Here is a 19205-nt window from a genome sequence, read left to right as displayed (position 1 = left end):
CTGTTGAGGTCTTCTGTTAAATACCCTACCCTACCCTCCGTTGATTACAGGTGTAAAACAGGTGTTAAACCCCCACCTGACCGCGTAACCTCCCCGGTATGCCCTGGGGGTCTGGTCTGTCAATTGACTGGTGCATTATGAAAATATTTCGAGCAGAGCTCTAACAAAATCCACAAAAAATACAGAATAAGGGCGAAAGCAATTGATTTTTCTTTGCGAAATGTCGGTAATCTGAAGTTATTCTTGATTATGGAGGTATGAATCCGAATCCATTCCATTCTGAACACCACTTATCTGCTACGTCGATGCAAATCCAGTTCTTCTGTTGTAAATTTCACGTCGCCAGCCCGATAAATTCTCATGGTTGCCGAAGTTCTCGACTCTGACCTTACAGCTAGAAGGTCTTGACGCCGATGAACAACCTATTCTGCAACCCCATCGTCTCCATCTGCAAGAAAAGTCAGAAACAAAAAAACTAGCTTGAATATCACCGGAAAAACGATGAATATCAATCCAACATCAGATGGTAAACCACTTGATGGAGTAGATGCGTTTACTTACCTTGATAGCGTTAGTTTCGAAATGCAGCCAGCAATGATATCACCGCACGCGGCAGGAAAGCGCAATTACGGCTCTTTCTTGATATCAGAACCTGTGAATTGCATCACAAAAGCTTCTTTGGCAATTGGCGATTTTGTCAATCCTTGACTTTTCTAATCCGAATCCGTGGCGGATTCGGATTAAAGCAAAACTTGATATAAAAAAGATGAGCGGATCGGCAGATTCGATGACCTATCACTTCACCTCCCCTCCCCCGTAAACCCTATATACCTTTGTTGCCATCTGGAAATTCAACGAGTACACCTTGCGAACCAAGGATGCAGACTGGTGCAGAGTGACAAGAAGTCATAATGTTGTATATGAAATCAAATGTTGGCGCATGAGATGAGTACGGCATGTTCTAAGAATGAACCAGCAACGCGTCTTAAATGTAAACGTAAGGTGGACACCGTCGATTCTCGAAGAGGAGCAACAGCCGGTTGCGTGATATCGGCAACGATGGAAGCTTTTTTTGACGCCCTGTTTTTGAAGCCTCAGTTCCAATTTGAGCGGGGCGCGCTAACGAAATCGTATTTAAAACCAAGAGAGAACAATATTTTATTATTTGTTTTGGATGCGTGTGTCATTTGTGTAAAGGAACAACAAACATTCGATCGATTTACTTTATTAAAATATTCATGGTCATGAATGTCAGTCATGTACTGTGACGTCACACAGTCGGTGCTTGTGACCTCTTGAGATAGCTCATGTATCACGTATCATTTGTTAAAAGATAAAACATGTTCAGAAACGGAAAGCGAATTTCAACCCTACCTAGTAAGTACAGTATCCTTTTAGCGATACTGTGTGTATACGAGGCTTTAACCGAACAAGACACTCAGCCCTATGCTCCCGGTAAGTTGGTCATTCTGGGTTGGGGTCCTAAAAAAAACCTAACGTTCCGGTAGTCCGAAATAAATCTTTTTCTTAGCGGAGCTAAAACGCCGCGCGCGGAGCTCCGTCGGTATAGAGACATGATACTTAACTATGCGACTAGACAATGAATTGAAAGGGAATTCAAAAGCAGCGTAAGCGCCATTTTTTTACCATTAACAAACTTCATTGATTGAAACAAATTTCAATCTTCTAAGCAAGTCCTAATGTGAACTTAAGGCATAAAAAGCAGAACTACGAATTGGAAGTGTTGCTTTCAACCCTGAATGGAAAGACGAAGGACGATGAATTTGTTCTTTTCAGTTTTGTCAACAAGAGGAACTTGTTAATGAAATAGCCTAGATAAATTACTATGTACTCGTTTGAATCTAGAATGGTGAATTGTGATTAAAGTAAATAGGAATATTTCAATTTTATATCGATATAAAAAGCGTTTTTTCCAGTCTGTTCACTCGAGTATTTTACTTGCGCGGCCATCTGCTAGTCAGAAGAGGGGCGTATCTGATTTGCCGGCATTCCATAGTACTCACCCTAGTCTAGTAAACGTTGCTGCATTGTCACCAGTTTTCTTCTAGAGGACCGGAGAATGTTACGTAATCGGCCGAAAGTATACTGGTGACAATGCGACTTTAAAGGGGCAGTGTCATGGTAATAGCTCTCCGGCCCGGACAAAATTAATTTCAGTCAAATTCTAATTTTGACTTATGACCCTAGTTTGGTACACGTGGGAGACTTAAATTCAAAGGAAATGACCAAAAACTTCCAACAAACATAGTTTTCAATAAAATATTGCATATTATATTAACAAGGTAATGACAGCTTAAAGTTCAACTGTTTGTAGACAATTAAAAGCCTACAATAAATACTGACTCCAGACAAGCGCTGTACCATGACGCTGCTGCTTTAACAGTATCTTAGAAGAGCGTGATTGTGTCCGCAGCGCCCGCCCCGGAGCCCCTGATGTTAGTGAAGGTTGCCGCTAAGGCAGGTGCGCATGCGGGTGCCACTCTGGGTCAGAAGGAAGCCGCTGAGAAGGGTGCGCTCGCGGGCGCTTATGCAGGAGAGAGAGCAGGGATGAAAGCCGGGGCAGCCGCAGGTATGATACCAGTGGGATGGGGTGGGTGGGTAGACCATTCACTGTTAAATGGTGCTGGCCAATATATTTGATGAAACATTTGATGGCGGATTTTAGCACCGTTACGTTTCTTTTAAAATTTCTAGTCCCAAGAAACAAAAGAATAAATAAAATGCATTAAAAACTGGTATTCGACTCTGCCAAATTTTCGTCTTTAATAAGACTTCTTCAGAGTCTGCCTTGAAGAATAGAGTAGAGTAGAGTAGAGTAGAGTAGAGTAGAGTAGAGTAGAGTAGAGTAGAGTAGAGTAGAGTAGAGTAGAGTAGAGTAGAGTAGAGTAGAGTAGAGTAGAGTAGAGTAGAGTAGAGTAGAGTAGAGTAGAGTAGAGTAGAGTAGAGTAGAGTAGAGTAGAGTAGAGTAGAGTAGAGTAGAGTGGAGTGGAGTGGAGTGGAGTGGAGTAGAGTAGAGTAGAGTAGAGTAGAGTAGAGTAGAGTAGAGTAGAGTAGAGTAGAGTAGAGTAGAGTAGAGTAGAGTAGAGTAGAGTAGAGTAGAGTAGAGTAGAGTAGAGTAGAGTAGAGTAGAGTAGAGTAGAGTAGAGTAGAGTAGAGTAGAGTAGAGTAGAGTAGAGTAGAGTAGAGTAGAGTAGAGTAGAGTAGAGTAGAGTAGAGTAGAGTAGAGTAGAGTAGAGTAGAGTAGAGTAGAGTTAATACAAATATGCTGAAATATATAAACATTTAACACTATGATCTAAAAGATAAAAATATTATATACTATATTGTAGATAAAGATAAATCACAAGCATCTTTTTGTGTTGTCAAAACAAGGTTCTCGATACAATTTAACTAATATTTCGCCTATATTTCGGCTGTGTACCTGCCTTCCTCAGGGTGACTGAGGCAAGCAACTGTAGTTACACGTGATAAAGATAAGTGCGCGTTCTAACAATAACAAATACAAAATAACGCCGTTATTTCCGGGAAATGTAATGTGCGCGCATAAAAAGACCCTGTCTAGAAACATGTCTAGATTAACTGCGCCCGCGCCCGGTACGACGGGTTTGGTTATAAAAAAAAGTCGTTCTCATTAAGGGTTTACTGACATTAGTGTTGCTCAGTTACGACGTTGCTACGCTAGTGGCGTTGAGCGCGCGCATATACATAACACGGAATTCGTCATTCAAAAGCTTCCCTGAAGTAAAAGAAACAAAAAGAAAATAAGCGTTTCAAGTTCCCCAAAATTGACTTTAAATTGATCTCAGCCTTTTCGGGTTATGGTATTTCCCATATTTTGTAAAAACGAAGATTCAGCAAAGATTAAGTCAAGTTTACGTTTTTGAAGCTAAAGCTTTCACTACCTGCGCGCGCTGCAAAAAACTGTTGCAAACGCTCGCGCACGCACTGAAAATCTTATTTCAAAGTAGATAGATAGATAGATAGATAGATAGATAGATAGATAGATAGATAGATAGATAGATAGATAGATAGATAGATAGATAGATAGATAGATAGATAGATAGATAGATAGATAGATAGATAGATAGATAGATAGATAGATAGATAGATAGATAGATAGATAGATAGATAGATAGATAGATAGATAGATAGATAGATAGATAGATAGATAGATAGATAGATAGATAGATAGATAGATAGATAGATAGATAGATAGATAGATAGATAGATAGATAGATAGATAGATAGATAGATAGATAGATAGATAGATAGATAGATAGATAGATAGATAGATAGATAGATAGATAGATAGATAGATAGATAGATAGATAGATAGATAGATAGATAGATAGATAGATAGATAGATAGATAGATAGATAGATAGATAGATAGATAGATAGATAGATAGATAGATAGATAGATAGATAGATAGATAGATAGATAGATAGATAGATAGATGCTTGGGATCCACGTCACGGAGGATGCGTGGTACAATCCTCACCGCAGTGAACCCTTCCATCACTTTTGCAAGTTTAAAAGTAGCGCGCGCTGTATCAGAATTTTAAAATACTTTTTTAATTTCCAACATGACATGACGGATATCGTTCCTTTGAAGTGTTAATACCACGAAACACTATTGAAATTTGTTTTTAAACTTTATTTCAATATCATCATGTGAGATATCATTGTGTCTGAGCAGGCCGAATGTGCACGCTCATAGTCGGATATCCAAGCATTTTCCAAAATACAAGACTGCGATAACCTACAACAACTAAATTTGGCATGGTGAATAACCATAGGAGAAAAAGATGATCTGCACAGTCTGTTGCCATGGAAGCAGCAAATGTGCATATATTTACATACTTATTAGCTAAAAACTTTAAACGAAAATGGGGAAAACTTATAAAGTGTAATTTGGTGTTCTAAGCTTATATACTTATGCATAGTCAAAAGCCCAATAATAAATAGACTTTGCATCTGGTCCATCGATCCCGTAACCATGAAAACGGTTAGCGTGGAACATAAAATTCTATATTTTGCTAAACTTAATAGCTGGACCAAGTGCAAAGGCTATTTCATATCTGTGTAATATCAATTTACAAATACATGCCTTAAGATTTCCAAATTGTTTTGCCTAAATGTTCCCAATTTTTACTTGAATGATTCTAGCTAATTAAAATTCAAATTTATGCAATTAAACGCGTTCCCACGGCAACAACTGTTTCAACTGTTGTACCACGATCTACGACTACGCAAAGCTTTATTGCCATATCATGTATACTTCAAGAGATATTCAAGAAAATAATTGTGTTCCGCGTATAAGCCCATAGTCAAGCCTTAATTAGCATGAGGCCTCTCAGCCACTGATCTTTTCTTGTGGGTAACTATTCTTCTTTTATGGTTATTAATGCATACCCGGAACTTATTTGTCGTACATATTGTAAACAACATTATCACTGTTACAGTCCAGGTCATGGTCGTTATCAACATATATATGCATATGTTTAAGTATAAAGAATTATAAAAAACATATCAACCGTATAGTAAAAAGATCGTATCGCTATTTCAGTCCTTACTGCAAGCAAATGAAGCTTATTGCTTTGGCAGGTAGTGCGCGTGCAGATATTTCTATTATAACAAAAATAATTATTGAAATACTGAGGGCAGTGCCCCTTCAAACATTTCTTAACTATATTTAAAATATGCGCATCACGCCTGTCCATCAATGTGGGCCATTTCAGGATGTCCATAGCATTGTCACTACAATGCGAGCAGCGCGCCTTTGTAGAGCCTCAACAGAGGTGCTGTTGACCTGTCCGCAACACCCCCACACAGAGTCACAGTAGTCAATAATGAAAGAAGTCTTATTAAAGACAAAAATTTGAGTCGAATACCAGTTTTTGGTAACCCGAGAAATAATATCTTGGCAGAGGAAACGAAAAACGAATAAGAATAAGATTTTGTTTTGAGGAATAGAATGTTTTTGTTTTAATTATGAAGGGGTTGACATATTCTAAACAAAAGCAAAACAGTGTCCTTCAACTCATTGTTTTCAAGGAGCAATAGCAGCAAGAAAAGCCGCAACTAGAATCGTTATGAAGACGATACAAGAAGCACTGCGCAATATGACTTTGAATCGCCACATCTTCAATATCTACACTGAAAACAGCTCCATAGCAAACGCAACCTCGACACCAAATGCAGGAGGAGGGAAGGCTAAAGTGGGTGGTACGACTGGGGGAGGGGCTACAGCTGGCGGGAATGTGACGACAGGCGGAGGGACTACGGCAGCCCCATTCGTAGAAAAACCAAAAATAATAGTTAACAATAAACAAAAAGGGGGAGGGAAAACACCAGCAGTACACCAGTCGTACAAGCCTGTGAACAAGACGAAAAAAGGAGAGCACGCGCAGAACCTCACACGAAAATACGTCAGGAATAGCGCCGCTACTAAAGGTGAGCAGACAAACATCGAGCTAGCTAACTTAAAGGAACAATGCGTTAGTTATCCATGGGCCACGGTTTATTCAATAATCCTCCATTACATTCGAGAAAGAAGCTTACTTGTCCTTGCTTCGTTTCGTTGCTTCTAATTTTAATCTTAACCTCACATAAAGTTCACGTATAGTTGTAGCATTAAGGGGCAATGCCTCAGTTTCCCATTGCCCACCGTATAGTTATCGCCATTGTATAAGTAAGACAACGAATCGGTTTTCATCTATCACAACATTTGTTAGACGAGGCGGCAATGGCGCCCGAACCGTAAACTTAACTTAACTAGTGGGTTGGTACTTCATGTAGCCAAAAATATTGTTTGTCCTAGATACTGACCCTAACCGCAACCCCAACCCTAACCCCAGCTCTAACCGCAACCGCAACCGCAACCGCAACCGCATCCCCAACCCTAACCCCAACCCTAACCCTAACCCTAACCCCAACTCTAACCCCAACCCCAACCCTAACACTGACGGCAAGGCCAACCCTAACCCTAACCCTAACCCTAACCCTAACCCTAACTCTAACCCTAACCCCAACCCTAACCCCAACTCTAACCCCAACCCCAACCCTAACACTGACGGCAAGGCCAACCCTAACCCTAACCCTAACCCTAACCCTAACCCTAACTCTAACCCTAACCCTAACCCCTAACCCTAACCCTAACCCTAACCCTAACCCCTAACCCTAACCCTAACCCTAACCCTAACCCCAACCCTAACCCTAACCCCAACCCTAACCCTAACCCTAACCCCAACCCCAACCCCAACCCCAACCCCAACCCTAACCCCAGCTCTAACCGCAACCGCAACCGCAACCGCAACCGCATCCCCAACCCTAACCCCAACCCTAACCCTAACCCTAACCCCAACTCTAACCCCAACCCCAACCCTAACACTGACGGCAAGGCCAACCCTAACCCTAACCCTAACCCTAACCCTAACCCTAACTCTAACCCTAACCCCAACCCTAACCCCAACTCTAACCCCAACCCCAACCCTAACACTGACGGCAAGGCCAACCCTAACCCTAACCCTAACCCTAACCCTAACCCTAACTCTAACCCTAACCCTAACCCTAACCCCTAACCCTAACCCTAACCCTAACCCTAACCCCTAACCCTAACCCTAACCCTAACCCTAACCCTAACCCCAACCCTAACCCTAACCCCAACCCCAACCCTAACCCTAACCCTAACCCCAACCCCAACCCCAACCCCAACCCTAACCCTAACCCTAACCCTAACCCTAACCCTAACCCTAACCCTAACCCTAACCCTAACCCTAACCCTAACCCTAACCCTAACCCTAACCCTAACCCTAACCCTAACCCTAACCCCAACCCTAACCCTAACCCCAACCCTAACCCTAACCCTAACCCCAACCCCAACCCCAACCCCAACCCTAACCCTAACCCTAACCCTAACCCCTAACCCTAACCCTAACCCTAACCCTAACCCTAACCCCAACCCTAACCCTAACCCCAACCCTAACCCTAACCCTAACCCCAACCCCAACCCCAACCCCAACCCTAACCCTAACCCTAACCCTAACCCTAACCCTAACCCTAACCCCAACCCTAACCGCAATCGCAACCCCAACCCCAACCGCAACCGCAACCCTAACCCCAACCCTAACAATAACCGCAGTCGCAACCCCAACCCTAACCGCAACCGCAACCCCGACCCCACCCCTGATCCTAACCAAATTGATAGCTACATGAAATACCAACTGGCAAGCGTTGGATAACCCCTGATCACAATGATGATACACTACAAAGGATGCCCAATGCCTTTATAAACCTAACCTGGCCATATTACACTATGGTGCACAAATATTAAAACGACAATATCACACTGATGACTAATGATCTAATATGTTGCATTTTTTCTTCTAAGTGGTCTGTTTAAGGATGGAATTTATCAACGATGCCGGTATACCTTTCACACTCCTCTCAAACCTAAAACCACAAGGTTACTACGTCTACGGCAAAGTTTTTGAGCTGAAATTCCTAATGCCTAAAGCCACCGGTACTGCACCTAAAGGGACTTTGGACAATGGAGATGTGGTAAAAGAAGCATTTGAAAAGAAGACAAATATGGGTAGAGATGCAAGAGTTCACGGGAATAAGAGGACGATACGTAATGTTATCCCCTGTAACCACCGGTACAAAAATGCAGGAAGGAAGATCCATTCGTCCAATACAAACATTCGAAAACGGATAAAAGACGGAGATGCTTCCAAGAGCAATGTGCCCCAGAGAACGACATCACATGATCAAGTCCGTAAGGTTTCCGGTCAAAGAAGACATTCAACTTATACATCACAAGTAAAAAAGCACGAGCAAAAGCCTGTCAAGAAAACAAATGTGGAACAAGTTTTGAGGGCCATTGCCAAGCCGGCTTCAAACACACAGCAGAAGAACGTTGTAACTGAGACATTTCCACAGCTCAGAGATATTATAGGGAATACAATGATCAAGATAACTTTTAACGCCATCGACCCGTCAAATGTGTATAACCTTTTACTGAATGGTAGGAAAGCTGTTTCGGTAGTCATCGCTGAGAGATGTATTTTTGCCATGCAAGTCGTTGTGATCGTGTCTAAGAACCCGAAAACGAGTAAGTCATTATTAACGAGTATAACTGTTGTCCCGAAAATGAGGTCATTGAAAAGTATTACTATGGCCCGAAAACGAGTTAGACATTAACGAATACTATTACCTAGCACAAATGTGAAGGAATATAGAACGCGTAGTCTCAAGCAAAAGAAAGTAGATCCAAAGACCCAAGATCTTTAAATGCGCTCGTAAATTTTTTACTAAAGCAAAAAGTAATTTTAGTTTCATTAAAAGCTTTGAAGTATCATTGCGTCTGAGGGACATACGCTAATCACGTCGATCATCAAGACAAACGACTCGGGCTGTATTTTTCGAGTACTTTCTGTGCCAATTATGATCTTTGTGTCTTTGCAGCAACAGCACCGCCGACAACACCGACAACACCAAAACCAGCTACACCAGCACCACCACCGCTACCTCCGCTAGCACCCGAGCCACCACCGCCACCACCACCACCACTTCCACCACCACCACCACCGATACAGACCACTCGACCTACGGCACCTACCACACCCACCACACCGGCCTCCACTACACGCCCTACCCCACCCCCTCCTACCTCGGCCTTGCCTCCGCCTATAGCTGCTACACCAGTCTCGTCGCCACCAACGTCCCCTCTACTGCCATCGCCCCCACCTGTGCAGACTACGACGTCTTTATCTCTCCCTTCGGCAGGTATGTGAGCTGATCAATTCTACTAATTTAAACTATGAGCACGGGGAGAGTATGGGCAAACGGTAGGGGCAATCATTTGTATTACGTTAGTGGCAGGGCGTTTTCGTTAACCGGTTAACTCCTGATTACATTTGAACAAATTTGTGAGAAAAACAGATTGAAAACAGAAACCTCCTCCATATTCCATTTCCAACACTACTGGTAAAGTTTAGCTACCGCTGACCCAAGACGGCATGTTTCCAACAATGCACTGCGGCGATGTCTCTTCAGTCTAGCGACGGCACTGTTACGGCCTGTTGCTGACAACAGTTTTTCTTACGATTTGCTTCAAAATTACAGCTTTTTCATATCTGAAGGGTGCCTTAGGACATCATCATTGGGGCAAATTAATGCTGTGCTTAAGGATGTTTGCACGCTGAGGTAGATTAAATGGGATAATTCCTTGTCCGGGCTTCACAGAGTAAGAAAGGAATTCTAGTGAATGGTATCTTACTCACCAATGTGGAACATTGCCACCCAACCTTATTCAAAAATTGTTTTCTGGCTTATTCTGGGTTCCTTGGACCTGGTAATGTTTTTCTTGGCTTTAGGACAAAGAGTGTTTAAAAAAACTGAGAATGTGGGAGGAGTTTACCCGCCTCTGTGTAAAAAACATACATGATTCGGTGCAGGTATGTTAAGGGGCCTAAAATGTCAGCTCAATTGTTATAGAGATGTTAACTTTAATAATTGTGGCTGATGGCTGTAAAATGGGACCTGATGGAGCCCAATAAAGGTACCCACTTGTAAATTAATCTGTGTTTGCTTGTGTTTATTGCGCCGGAATATTGTGGGTTTTTTGGTGAGAAATTGAGTTTAAGCATTTGTTCACGAGTTGGTCAGAAAACAAGGTTGATATTTTGACAACACTCAATTATATTACATTGCTTGGATTTGCTTTTGAAAGACGTCTATGCCCAATAGTAATGGATGGGTTAATCGGGCTATTTCTAGACTCGCGCACACGAGCCAAACAACTACGTTGACGCTGGTCACGCGCGTAAGTAACGTGAGGCTGCACGTGAAAATTACAGTTAAGGAATAGTTTTTTATCCATCATCCAGCGTGCGTAGCATGCAAAGGCAAAGGGCTGGGGAAGATTAGGGACAGACCCCTGCATGCCAGGAGAGAATGGAGCGCATGCCTCGTTTTCCGTCTCCCTTTTTTTCCAACCCTTTAGGCTTCCTACCCAGGGATCCATCATCCGTCGATTTTGGTTTGTTTCTCAAAGGAATTACAAGCTTTATCTATAGTCGTAGGCAGAGTTGGATTTATAAATACACATTGAAAGAGAGAGCAACGAAAGTCAAAGTACATTGCTTTTTGTTTGAGACGGCGCGTGCAGTTGAGCTCAGCCAAAGATTCGACACATGGGTCGCATCTGATTGGCTAATTCGTGCGTCTTAAAATAGCCTGATTCACGAAAACGCCGTGAAACGAATTTAATACAAGAATGTGGGGAATTGATTGTCCACACCTATGACCCCCTGGTGTCGTTAAATGATAATGCTGTTACTCTTTCTTTTTAAAAGAGTTAGAACCTCATATAAAAATTTTCTTTCTTTTTTATTTCAGTTATCATCATACCAGCTGGTAAGGCGACATAAACACAACATAAACAATATGTATAAATAAAACAACAACAACAACAACAACAACAACAACAGCCACACGACACCGACGCAAACAATTGCATAAACAAAAACACAAATAAAAAACAACACGAATATAAACATCAAAAATCACGAACAAAACGTTCCTACGCGAACGCGAAACGCAATCAAATATTTCAGTAAGAAATAACCCTTTTTTCATTTCTATTCCAGGCTGTATGCCAACACACGAGGGAAATTCAAATGGCGCGTGTTGCTCTTTTCCATTCACATACAAGGGAGTTGAACAGAACAGGTGCATCCGCACCGAGAGAAACTTCAGATGGTGCGCTACTACCAACAACTATGACAACGACAAAGACTGGGGCTTCTGTCCACGTAAGCATAAGCACTGCGGAGCTCAAAAGGAATAGAAATATTATGTAGCTATGCGACTCGGTTTTTCTGGTACCTCATGCAGGTTCCCTGTGTTTCCATCGACCCATCTATACGTGTATGTCGCTCCAGGCTCCTACTAGGTGTCATCGCGTGGCCGCCCTGATGAAGGACTGCAAGTAAAGTCCGAAACGTTTGAATCTTCCGACTACTGTTTTACTTTTATACATATTCTCTAGACATCCAATCGGATCCAGAGACGTCGCTGTTAAAAGTTTTCTTCACTTTTCCGTCCAATCGACATGATGACGGATCTGTTTCACCAAAGAGGGTCTGCAGAATTACTTCATTCGCAAGGTTATAGTATCTTAGGACTGGCTTTTTGATAGTACTTCTTCCTTCGGCTGTTCCAAAGCGCTCTATTGGTGTGCGTCCCAGGTCCATTACACCTCAGGCAGTGTCAACTCACGGAGTGGCTTTGTTATCTCTGACAGATGAGCAAGAAACTTGCTAAGGTACTGTGCCAGACCTAGTAATCTCTGTACGCCTGTCTTGTTCGTAGGGTGGACTTTAGACATTTTCCTGTTTCCACGTAGCAAATGTAGTATATGTCGATGTCCAGCTTTAAACCTTACTCTCTAAGGAACCGTCGTCTTCCCGTATCCAAAGACTTTAATACACCTTTAAAAGGGTGTATTGAATGTGATCAGACACGACGATTTGGTCATTGAGTGCCACGTGCCAAAAGCACGTTCACCTTTGTCAAGGGCTTGTCCCACGAAGCCCCGTTGGTAGGAGGTTTTGCTATCTTTGTATTGCCTTATTTATGTCTTCCGGTTCGAAGTAAAGTCTTAATTTCCCGTTCGACTGCAGCCACCATGGAGCTCCTCTAAGGTGTTGGTGTTGTGACTCGGGCCAGGATGCCTTGACCGGTAAGCTTGTCGAGCTCCTTTTTTTAGCTTTTCTCTTAGGGTCTCAGGAAAACTTCGCGGTAGGGGTTGTACTGGATCAAAAGTCGAGTCGAATTAAAATTCTACTGAATTTGCCGACTCCCTCGGAGAACACTTCTGGAAACTGCTTGAGTATGCTTTTTCTGGTGACCCGCACAATCGGTTTAACGTCTTGAGAGGAAACCACTCCTGCTGTATTTGGGTTGTCTGGCTTGATTGTGTCTTTTTCCATATATTCATCGATGCCCATGGTCGGAAACGTCCAGGATTGACAGAATGTTAATTCTTCCACCAACATGCACCCTTCCGACTCTTCTTCTTCTTAGACTACGCTTACAGGAGGTTTCGGCTTTGATCCTCGTTGCCTAGTGCCGCAACAACGGCTACAGAATGGTTGAGTTTGCCGCAAGAATTGCAGATCTGGCCGCGAGCTTAGCAGCTTTAAGCCCCGTACGACCGCAATGACTGCATACTTCGTGTGGCGTCTTAAAGACATCTTTCCTCTCAACAATCTCGTTTTTATTGAAGCGTTGTCGGTTCTTCACCTCTACCGCGCTTATTGCCACACTATTAAGTCCGACCTCTCTCAACTACGCCGCCGTGTTTTTTAACGCGCGGCGGATTTAGTCAATTTTATCGAGGAAGATTCGCACTGGTAACACGAGTTTCCTTAATGCCGTTCTGTATGTGTATTCTATTCGTTAAAATATCTCCGTTCACATACGCGCCAAAACCCGGCTCGATTTTCTTGTCTTCGCCCTGAGCCCAGCTCAATGTGAGCAGCCACTTGAATCGCCTCTGAGATATCGCTCAGTTCTGGGGTCAGTGAATAGTTTCTCCTTGCCAGCGGAGGTGTTTGGGAGTCCATCGTTTTTTTTGCAGTATAAAATAACCAAAGCAACTAAACAACCAGAAAAAAACTGGCGTCGTAATATGGCAGCGATTTGTTTTGTTGGTTGATTATAAAGTGGTTTAACTGTCTTACATGTTTCTGTTTGTATTAGATTGTAACGTGGCGCATGGAGGTACTGCTGGCGGTGACTGCTGCCACTTTCCATTCATCTACATAAGTGAAGTTCACCATAAGTGCATCAGAGACAGCAAAGGAAAACCTTGGTGCGCGACGACGTACAGCTTCGATCTAGACCAGAAGTGGGGATATTGCGGAGGTAATCAATTTTAGATCACCAGGGACACTTTGAATTTTAAAAAAGATTAAAACTGACATTGAAGGATTGTGGAGGTTTAGTCAGGAAAGGAAAGGGAAAGAAAGCTGGGCCGACTTTATCCAGAATTGCAGCCATTACTCTGGATTTACATTATACGAGTCTTATTCGGACTGCTTTATAAGGCGCCCTGTGCTGCCGCGCAGGTTACATGGACGAGAGAGTGTTAGCATGTTAATGCCCCTTTTGGCCATGCGGCCAAATACAGACACTGAAGATGGACTCTGCCTTCTTCAGTAGTTGCTTTTTACGTCCCACAATAACAGGTTGGTTAGCTAGGTTTTTGCGAGACGGGACCGCCATTTAACGTAGTCATCCGAGCCACGAGGGATACACAGTCCCCAATACAGCGAGCAAGGTTGACCTGACCCGGGTTCGTACCCTGGTACTCTTACTTGATAAGCGAAGCCCGTCGTATCGCACTACATCGTCCTGATGGAATCGTCCTATTGAGACGACGAGAACAGCTAGAAAAACGAGACAACAAAAGCTCCGTTCGCGCTTGGAGTTCAATCACGATCTAGTAGACTTTACGAACGGTGCTGCTTTGAATGCCGCTTTTATCTAAATTGTCGTTGTTATTCGTAAGTCCATGTTTTCCCGTAATGTGTGCTATTGAGTAGTATTGTTGTCCCCTCTTCGATTCTCAACGTCAAGCCCGTCGATGACTCGTCAAAAACGGAATACTGTTATAATGTTTTACCCTCTATAAATAAAGAAAATTGATTGATAAACATAATTTTTTGTAGGAAACACAGTCTTTACGATCTTTAATTACATATTGGCGTATCAACATGTAGCTAAATGATCTTTGATCAAACAAACAATTATTGAAATATGGAAAATATTAAAAATTTTATCAGAAATTTTAATAACGAAAATTTGGATTAGTGTGTTTTAATTACAAATTTAAGACATTTAATTAATTTGAAGGTTTCGTTTCATTTCAGGCCACGCCCCGGGTTCTACACCAGGACTTGTCCTCCCTCCCCTTCCTGCCTGTACCGACTCTTGCAAGGGCAGCTGTGTGGATTCCTGTCCAGACTATTGCTGCATGTGGAAGGGTAACTAGGTCCCGACGGCCTATCCACCTCACCCTGTTGCCACGTGCCCTCCATTCAAGTAACCTCTGATCTGCCGGTCGGACTGCATGGGGGTGCCTAGGATGAAAGATTGTTGTTTGTAAATGGTGCACAGCGCATCATCATGCTACAGGAGAGAATACACCAGCAAGCGCATGCCCAGTTTTCTGTGCGTTGATGAAGATATTCACACCGCAAGATATCCAGTAATTTGCGCTAAAGTCTGTGAGCCAAATTGTGCCGTTAAATATTGTTTCGCTTTTCCCCTCCACTGGCAGCATAGAGTATACGACGACCTTCTCTAGGATGAAGCCCTCTGGGTCCTTGAGTATCAATACTTTTTCACAATAGTAGAAAGCTTACTTATCTGTCCGAGCCATTGCGTGAAATCGTTTGAACCTGACCGTACCATACGGTGCTGTCCGGACAGCCCGAAACATGTGTCAGTCATTGTGAATTCGGAACCGAAGCCTGGCTCTTGTCCGCCCTCTCCGCGCGGGCTACGTTCTCTTTAGGAATGCCACAATTAAAAATGTTAGCAAAACTAACAGCAAACTATGCAAGTCGGGCCGAGCCCATAAGATCCAAAGCAACTATAGGAGCCATTAATTTCTGGCTAAGACCTAGCTCACCTGAAAGTTTAAATAGCCTGGCGACTGAGACTTTTGGTGAACAAAATGCTTACTTTTGTTTTCGTCATGGTAGCCAAACTAAAGGAGGTAGTATGTCAGATAGGCTTACGGTACTTATGGGACTATGCAATTACATTGGGCGCGAAAAAGTAATTCTGGATGTTATTTAGACAAAGAGGTCGTTCAGTGATAATAAACAACACAACGAAAAAAGGTTAAAAAACATTGTGACTCTCTAATTAGATAGCTATCTTGAAATCCGTGCGGTGTGTCGCGTTGGTAGTGAGTGTGTCGTTATGTGCAGTGTGTACATTCTGTTATGTGCACAGTGTGTGCGTGTCGTAATGTGCACAGTGTGCGCGTTTCGTTATGTGTACAATGCGTCGGTGTCGTTATGTGCACAGTGCGTGGGTGTCGTTATGTGCACAATATGCGCGTTTCGTTGTGTACACTGTGTTCGTGTCGTTATGTGCACACTGTGTGCGTGTCGTTATGTGCACATTGTGTGCGTATCTATAAAGCATAAGCTAGATCACTCTGGTACGTAGCCAAATCCAACAATAAACGTCCCGTGAAGATACTGCAAAGGCATAAAGAAAACGCTTTTTGTACTTTCGGGGATGGTCAGATCTTTATCAGGGAACTTATTTCCTCCCTCCCCTCCTCTCCCGGAAAACTTGAGTCCACTTTTTCGGATTTCGCACCCCCCCCCCCCCCTTCCCAAGAAAAATCCTGTAACTGGTAAAAGAAGCACATACTTTGAATTAAGATGTGTGACTGCTTATTTATTATTACATGAATCATAAAAACAGGGCCATCACAAATATGCAATATGCATGACATTTTGTTTACTCTCTATGACCAGAGAACCGAGCAAAGCGACCAAGAATCTCAAGAAGATATGATAACTGACAACATAAAAATTAGTGCCAGAAATGTCAAGGAACACTTTGACCTTTAGGAAATAAATCAGCGTTGTAAATCATGCTAAATCAAGATTCACTAAGAGGCACATAACAGACACTTCTGCAGCCCAACCCCACACCCCACCTAAAGGTAGGCTGTACTGTCTCCTTCAAGAGAACAAAACAGAGCAGAAGCCAGGAAGTGATAGGCTATACTGTCTCCTTCAAGAGAACAAAACAGAGCAGAAGCCAGGAAGTGATAGGCTATACTGCCTCCTTCAAGAGAACAAAACAGAGCAGAAGCCAGGAAGTGATAGGCTATACTGTCTCCTTCAAGAGAACAAAACAGAGCAGAAGCTAGGAAGTGATAGGCTATACTGTCTCCTTCAAGAGAACAAAACAGAGCAGAAGCCAGGAAGTGATAGGCTATACTGTCTCCTTCAAGAGAACAAAACAGAGCAGAAGCCAGGAAGTGATAGGCTATACTGTCTCCTTCAAGAGAACAAAACAGAGCAGAAGCCAGGAAGTGATAGGCTATACTGCCTCCTTCAAGAGAACAAAACAGAGCAGAAGCCAGGAAGTGATAGGCTATACTGTCTCCTTCAAGAGAACAAAACAGAGCAGAAGCTAGGAAGTGATAGGCTATACTGTCTCCTTCAAGAGAACAAAACAGAGCAGAAGCCAGGAAGTGATAGGCTATACTGTCTCCTTCAAGAGAACAAAACAGAGCAGAAGCCAGGAAGTGATAGGCTATACTGTCTCCTTCAAGAGAACAAAACAGAGCAGAAGCCAGGAAGTGATAGGCTATACTGTCTCCTTCAAGAGAACAAAACAGAGCAGAAGCCAGGAAGTGATAGGCTATACTGTCTCCTTCAAGAGAACAAAACAGAGCATAAGCTAGGAAGTGATAGGCTATACTGTCTCCTTCAAGAGAACAAAACAGAGCAGAAGCCAGGAAGTGATAGGCTATACTGTCTCCTTCAAGAGAACAAAACAGAGCAGAAGCCAGGAAGTGATAGGCTATACTGTCTCCTTCAAGAGAACAAAACAGAGCAGAAGCCAGGAAGTGATAGGCTATACTGTCTCCTTCAAGAGAACAAAACAGAGCAGAAGCCAGGAAGTGATAGGCTATACTGTCTCCTTCAAGAGAACAAAACAGAGCAGAAGCCAGGAAGTGATAGGCTATACTGTCTCCTCCAAGAGAACAAAACAGAGCAGAAGCCAGGAAGTGATAGGCTATACTGTCTCCTCCAAGAGAACAAAACAGAGCAGAAGCCAGGAAGTGATAGGCTATACTGTCTCCTCTAAGAGAACAAAACAGAGCATAGTCAGGAAGTGCAGTATCATTGCAGGAGAGGAAACTGGGATCTAGAATTCACATCTAGAAAATAATGCAGTTATACAAAACAAAATGATATAATATTAAATTCTTTTTTTGGCCTGGAGGAGAAGGAGAGAGGGGTATTGGAGATACATTTTTAAGTAAGTTTTTAATATTTCATGAAAATCATAGATTGCTCTCTTTTTTTTATTTGATAGAATCAAAACAACAATATAATATCTATAATAGCCGGAATCAGAAGGTTCATACTTGACAACTCTCCCCATATTAGGCGGGAGTCTCAAGATTTTGGCCCCCTTCTCACGCTCTCCTGCGTTGAGCACTGCCGCTTTTCAGCGATTTCTATCGCTCCCAAAACATTTTTCTATAGATAATTAACATGTTGCCGATTTTCTGTTAAAATAATTAAAAAAATAATTCCCTTGCGTAGCGCGTGAGATCTATAAGTGGATTTTTGCTATACGGCTATATGGAAACGAGGCCTGCTGTAAACAATGTGCTCGGTTTCATAACTCAGACAGCCCTTTTTCGTAAATCCAAGACTATCAAGCCAGTGCTGTTAATATTAAACCTCTCCTAGAAAAACGTATCCATATGGGTTGTTCTAGCGACGATTTATGTCTTCATGTGAACGTTACTTGTATTTTTGGCAGTATTTGGTTCAGCGAATTGTTCGGGAAAAGGTTCGGAACTCGCTGCCATTCGTGTGATCTTTCGTAACCGAGCGTAGACTAGTTCCCAGTTCTCTCACGACCAATGCAGCCTGGGTGATGGAAAGCTCTACCAGTCGGAAACTCCCGAATAAACATCTTCGGAAACGAGGATCATAAAACAAGATGGCGGCCATATCGCGAAAGAGTTTCAAGGGTAAGAGAGACATTTTATGCCTTTGTTGTATGCTGAGTGGAATTTTCTAACCTTTTCCACATAATGTATCTTGATATCTTTGAACCACGACATTGGCAGGTGTTTTTACTTTGTTCTAATTTTAAGTACTGCTTTTTTTTTTTACAAAAAAACCTCTTTAGCATATGAAGTCTTATTTATTACAGTAGATCCTGTCTTCGGTACATGCTTTTCTATACACTTTTGAGGGCTTACATTAATTTACACTCACAGTCATAAGCTCTCAGAAAATTCAATTAAAACCCGTGGAGGAATACATCATGAATTGGCCTTGATTGGGATTTGTCTCGATTTGTTTCATTTATGCCCTAGTCAACTGAAACCC

General features: G+C 42.5%; 2 protein-coding genes and 1 long non-coding RNA gene across 5 annotated transcripts in view; 2 read left to right on the top strand and 1 right to left on the bottom strand.

Moving 5' to 3' along the window:
* Positions 1-69: 69 nt before the first annotated feature.
* On the top strand, positions 70-15950 carry LOC5504218. Of its 2 annotated transcripts, none has more exons than XR_007312505.1 (9): positions 70-1455; positions 2435-2590; positions 6079-6477; positions 8414-9136; positions 9490-9810; positions 11425-11442; positions 11676-11840; positions 12077-12352; positions 13792-13909. XR_007312505.1 is itself a non-coding variant. In XM_001625097.3 (9 exons), the coding sequence occupies exons 1-9, from the start codon at positions 1341-1343 to the stop codon at positions 15083-15085; spliced, it is 2184 nt and encodes a 727-aa protein (XP_001625147.3). In that variant the 5' UTR covers positions 70-1340; the 3' UTR covers positions 15086-15950. The 2 variants fall into 2 exon arrangements, 1 of the variants encoding a protein (XP_001625147.3); XM_001625097.3 differs by lacking the exon at positions 12077-12352 and adding an exon at positions 14964-15950 and having other exon boundaries at positions 13792-13956.
* The window catches only part of LOC116611873, a 16249-nt gene continuing 12079 nt past the window's right edge, over positions 15036-19205 (bottom strand). Inside the window, exon 3 of the mRNA XM_048731248.1 lies at positions 15036-15173. Coding sequence (XP_048587205.1) covers positions 15106-15173 — 68 coding nt within the window. The 3' untranslated portion in view covers positions 15036-15105. The remainder of the gene's footprint in view (positions 15174-19205) is intronic.
* Positions 18724-19205, top strand: part of LOC116611874 — a 1569-nt gene continuing 1087 nt past the window's right edge. The window contains exon 1 of one of the 2 annotated variants that reach the window (XR_007312506.1): positions 18724-18841. This is a non-coding gene — a long non-coding RNA (uncharacterized LOC116611874). The remainder of the gene's footprint in view (positions 18842-19205) is intronic. The other variant, XR_007312507.1, reaches the window with a different exon arrangement.

Source organism: Nematostella vectensis, chromosome 8 (assembly GCF_932526225.1).
Source record: "Nematostella vectensis chromosome 8, jaNemVect1.1, whole genome shotgun sequence".
NCBI classification, from domain to species: Eukaryota; Metazoa; Cnidaria; class Anthozoa; order Actiniaria; family Edwardsiidae; genus Nematostella; species Nematostella vectensis.
This window is presented reverse-complemented; position numbering and strand designations above follow the sequence as displayed.

Bases quoted from the DNA above. Each gene is read 5' to 3' on its own strand.
- LOC5504218 (XM_001625097.3), top strand. From the start codon at position 1,341: ATGTTCAGAAACGGAAAGCGAATTTCAACCCTACCTAGTAAGTACAGT. The intron at 1,456-2,434 runs GTAAGTTGGTCA...TTGTGTCCGCAG, and splicing joins CACTCAGCCCTATGCTCCCG to CGCCCGCCCCGGAGCCCCTG. The intron at 9,137-9,489 runs GTAAGTCATTAT...GTGTCTTTGCAG, and splicing joins GTCTAAGAACCCGAAAACGA to CAACAGCACCGCCGACAACA.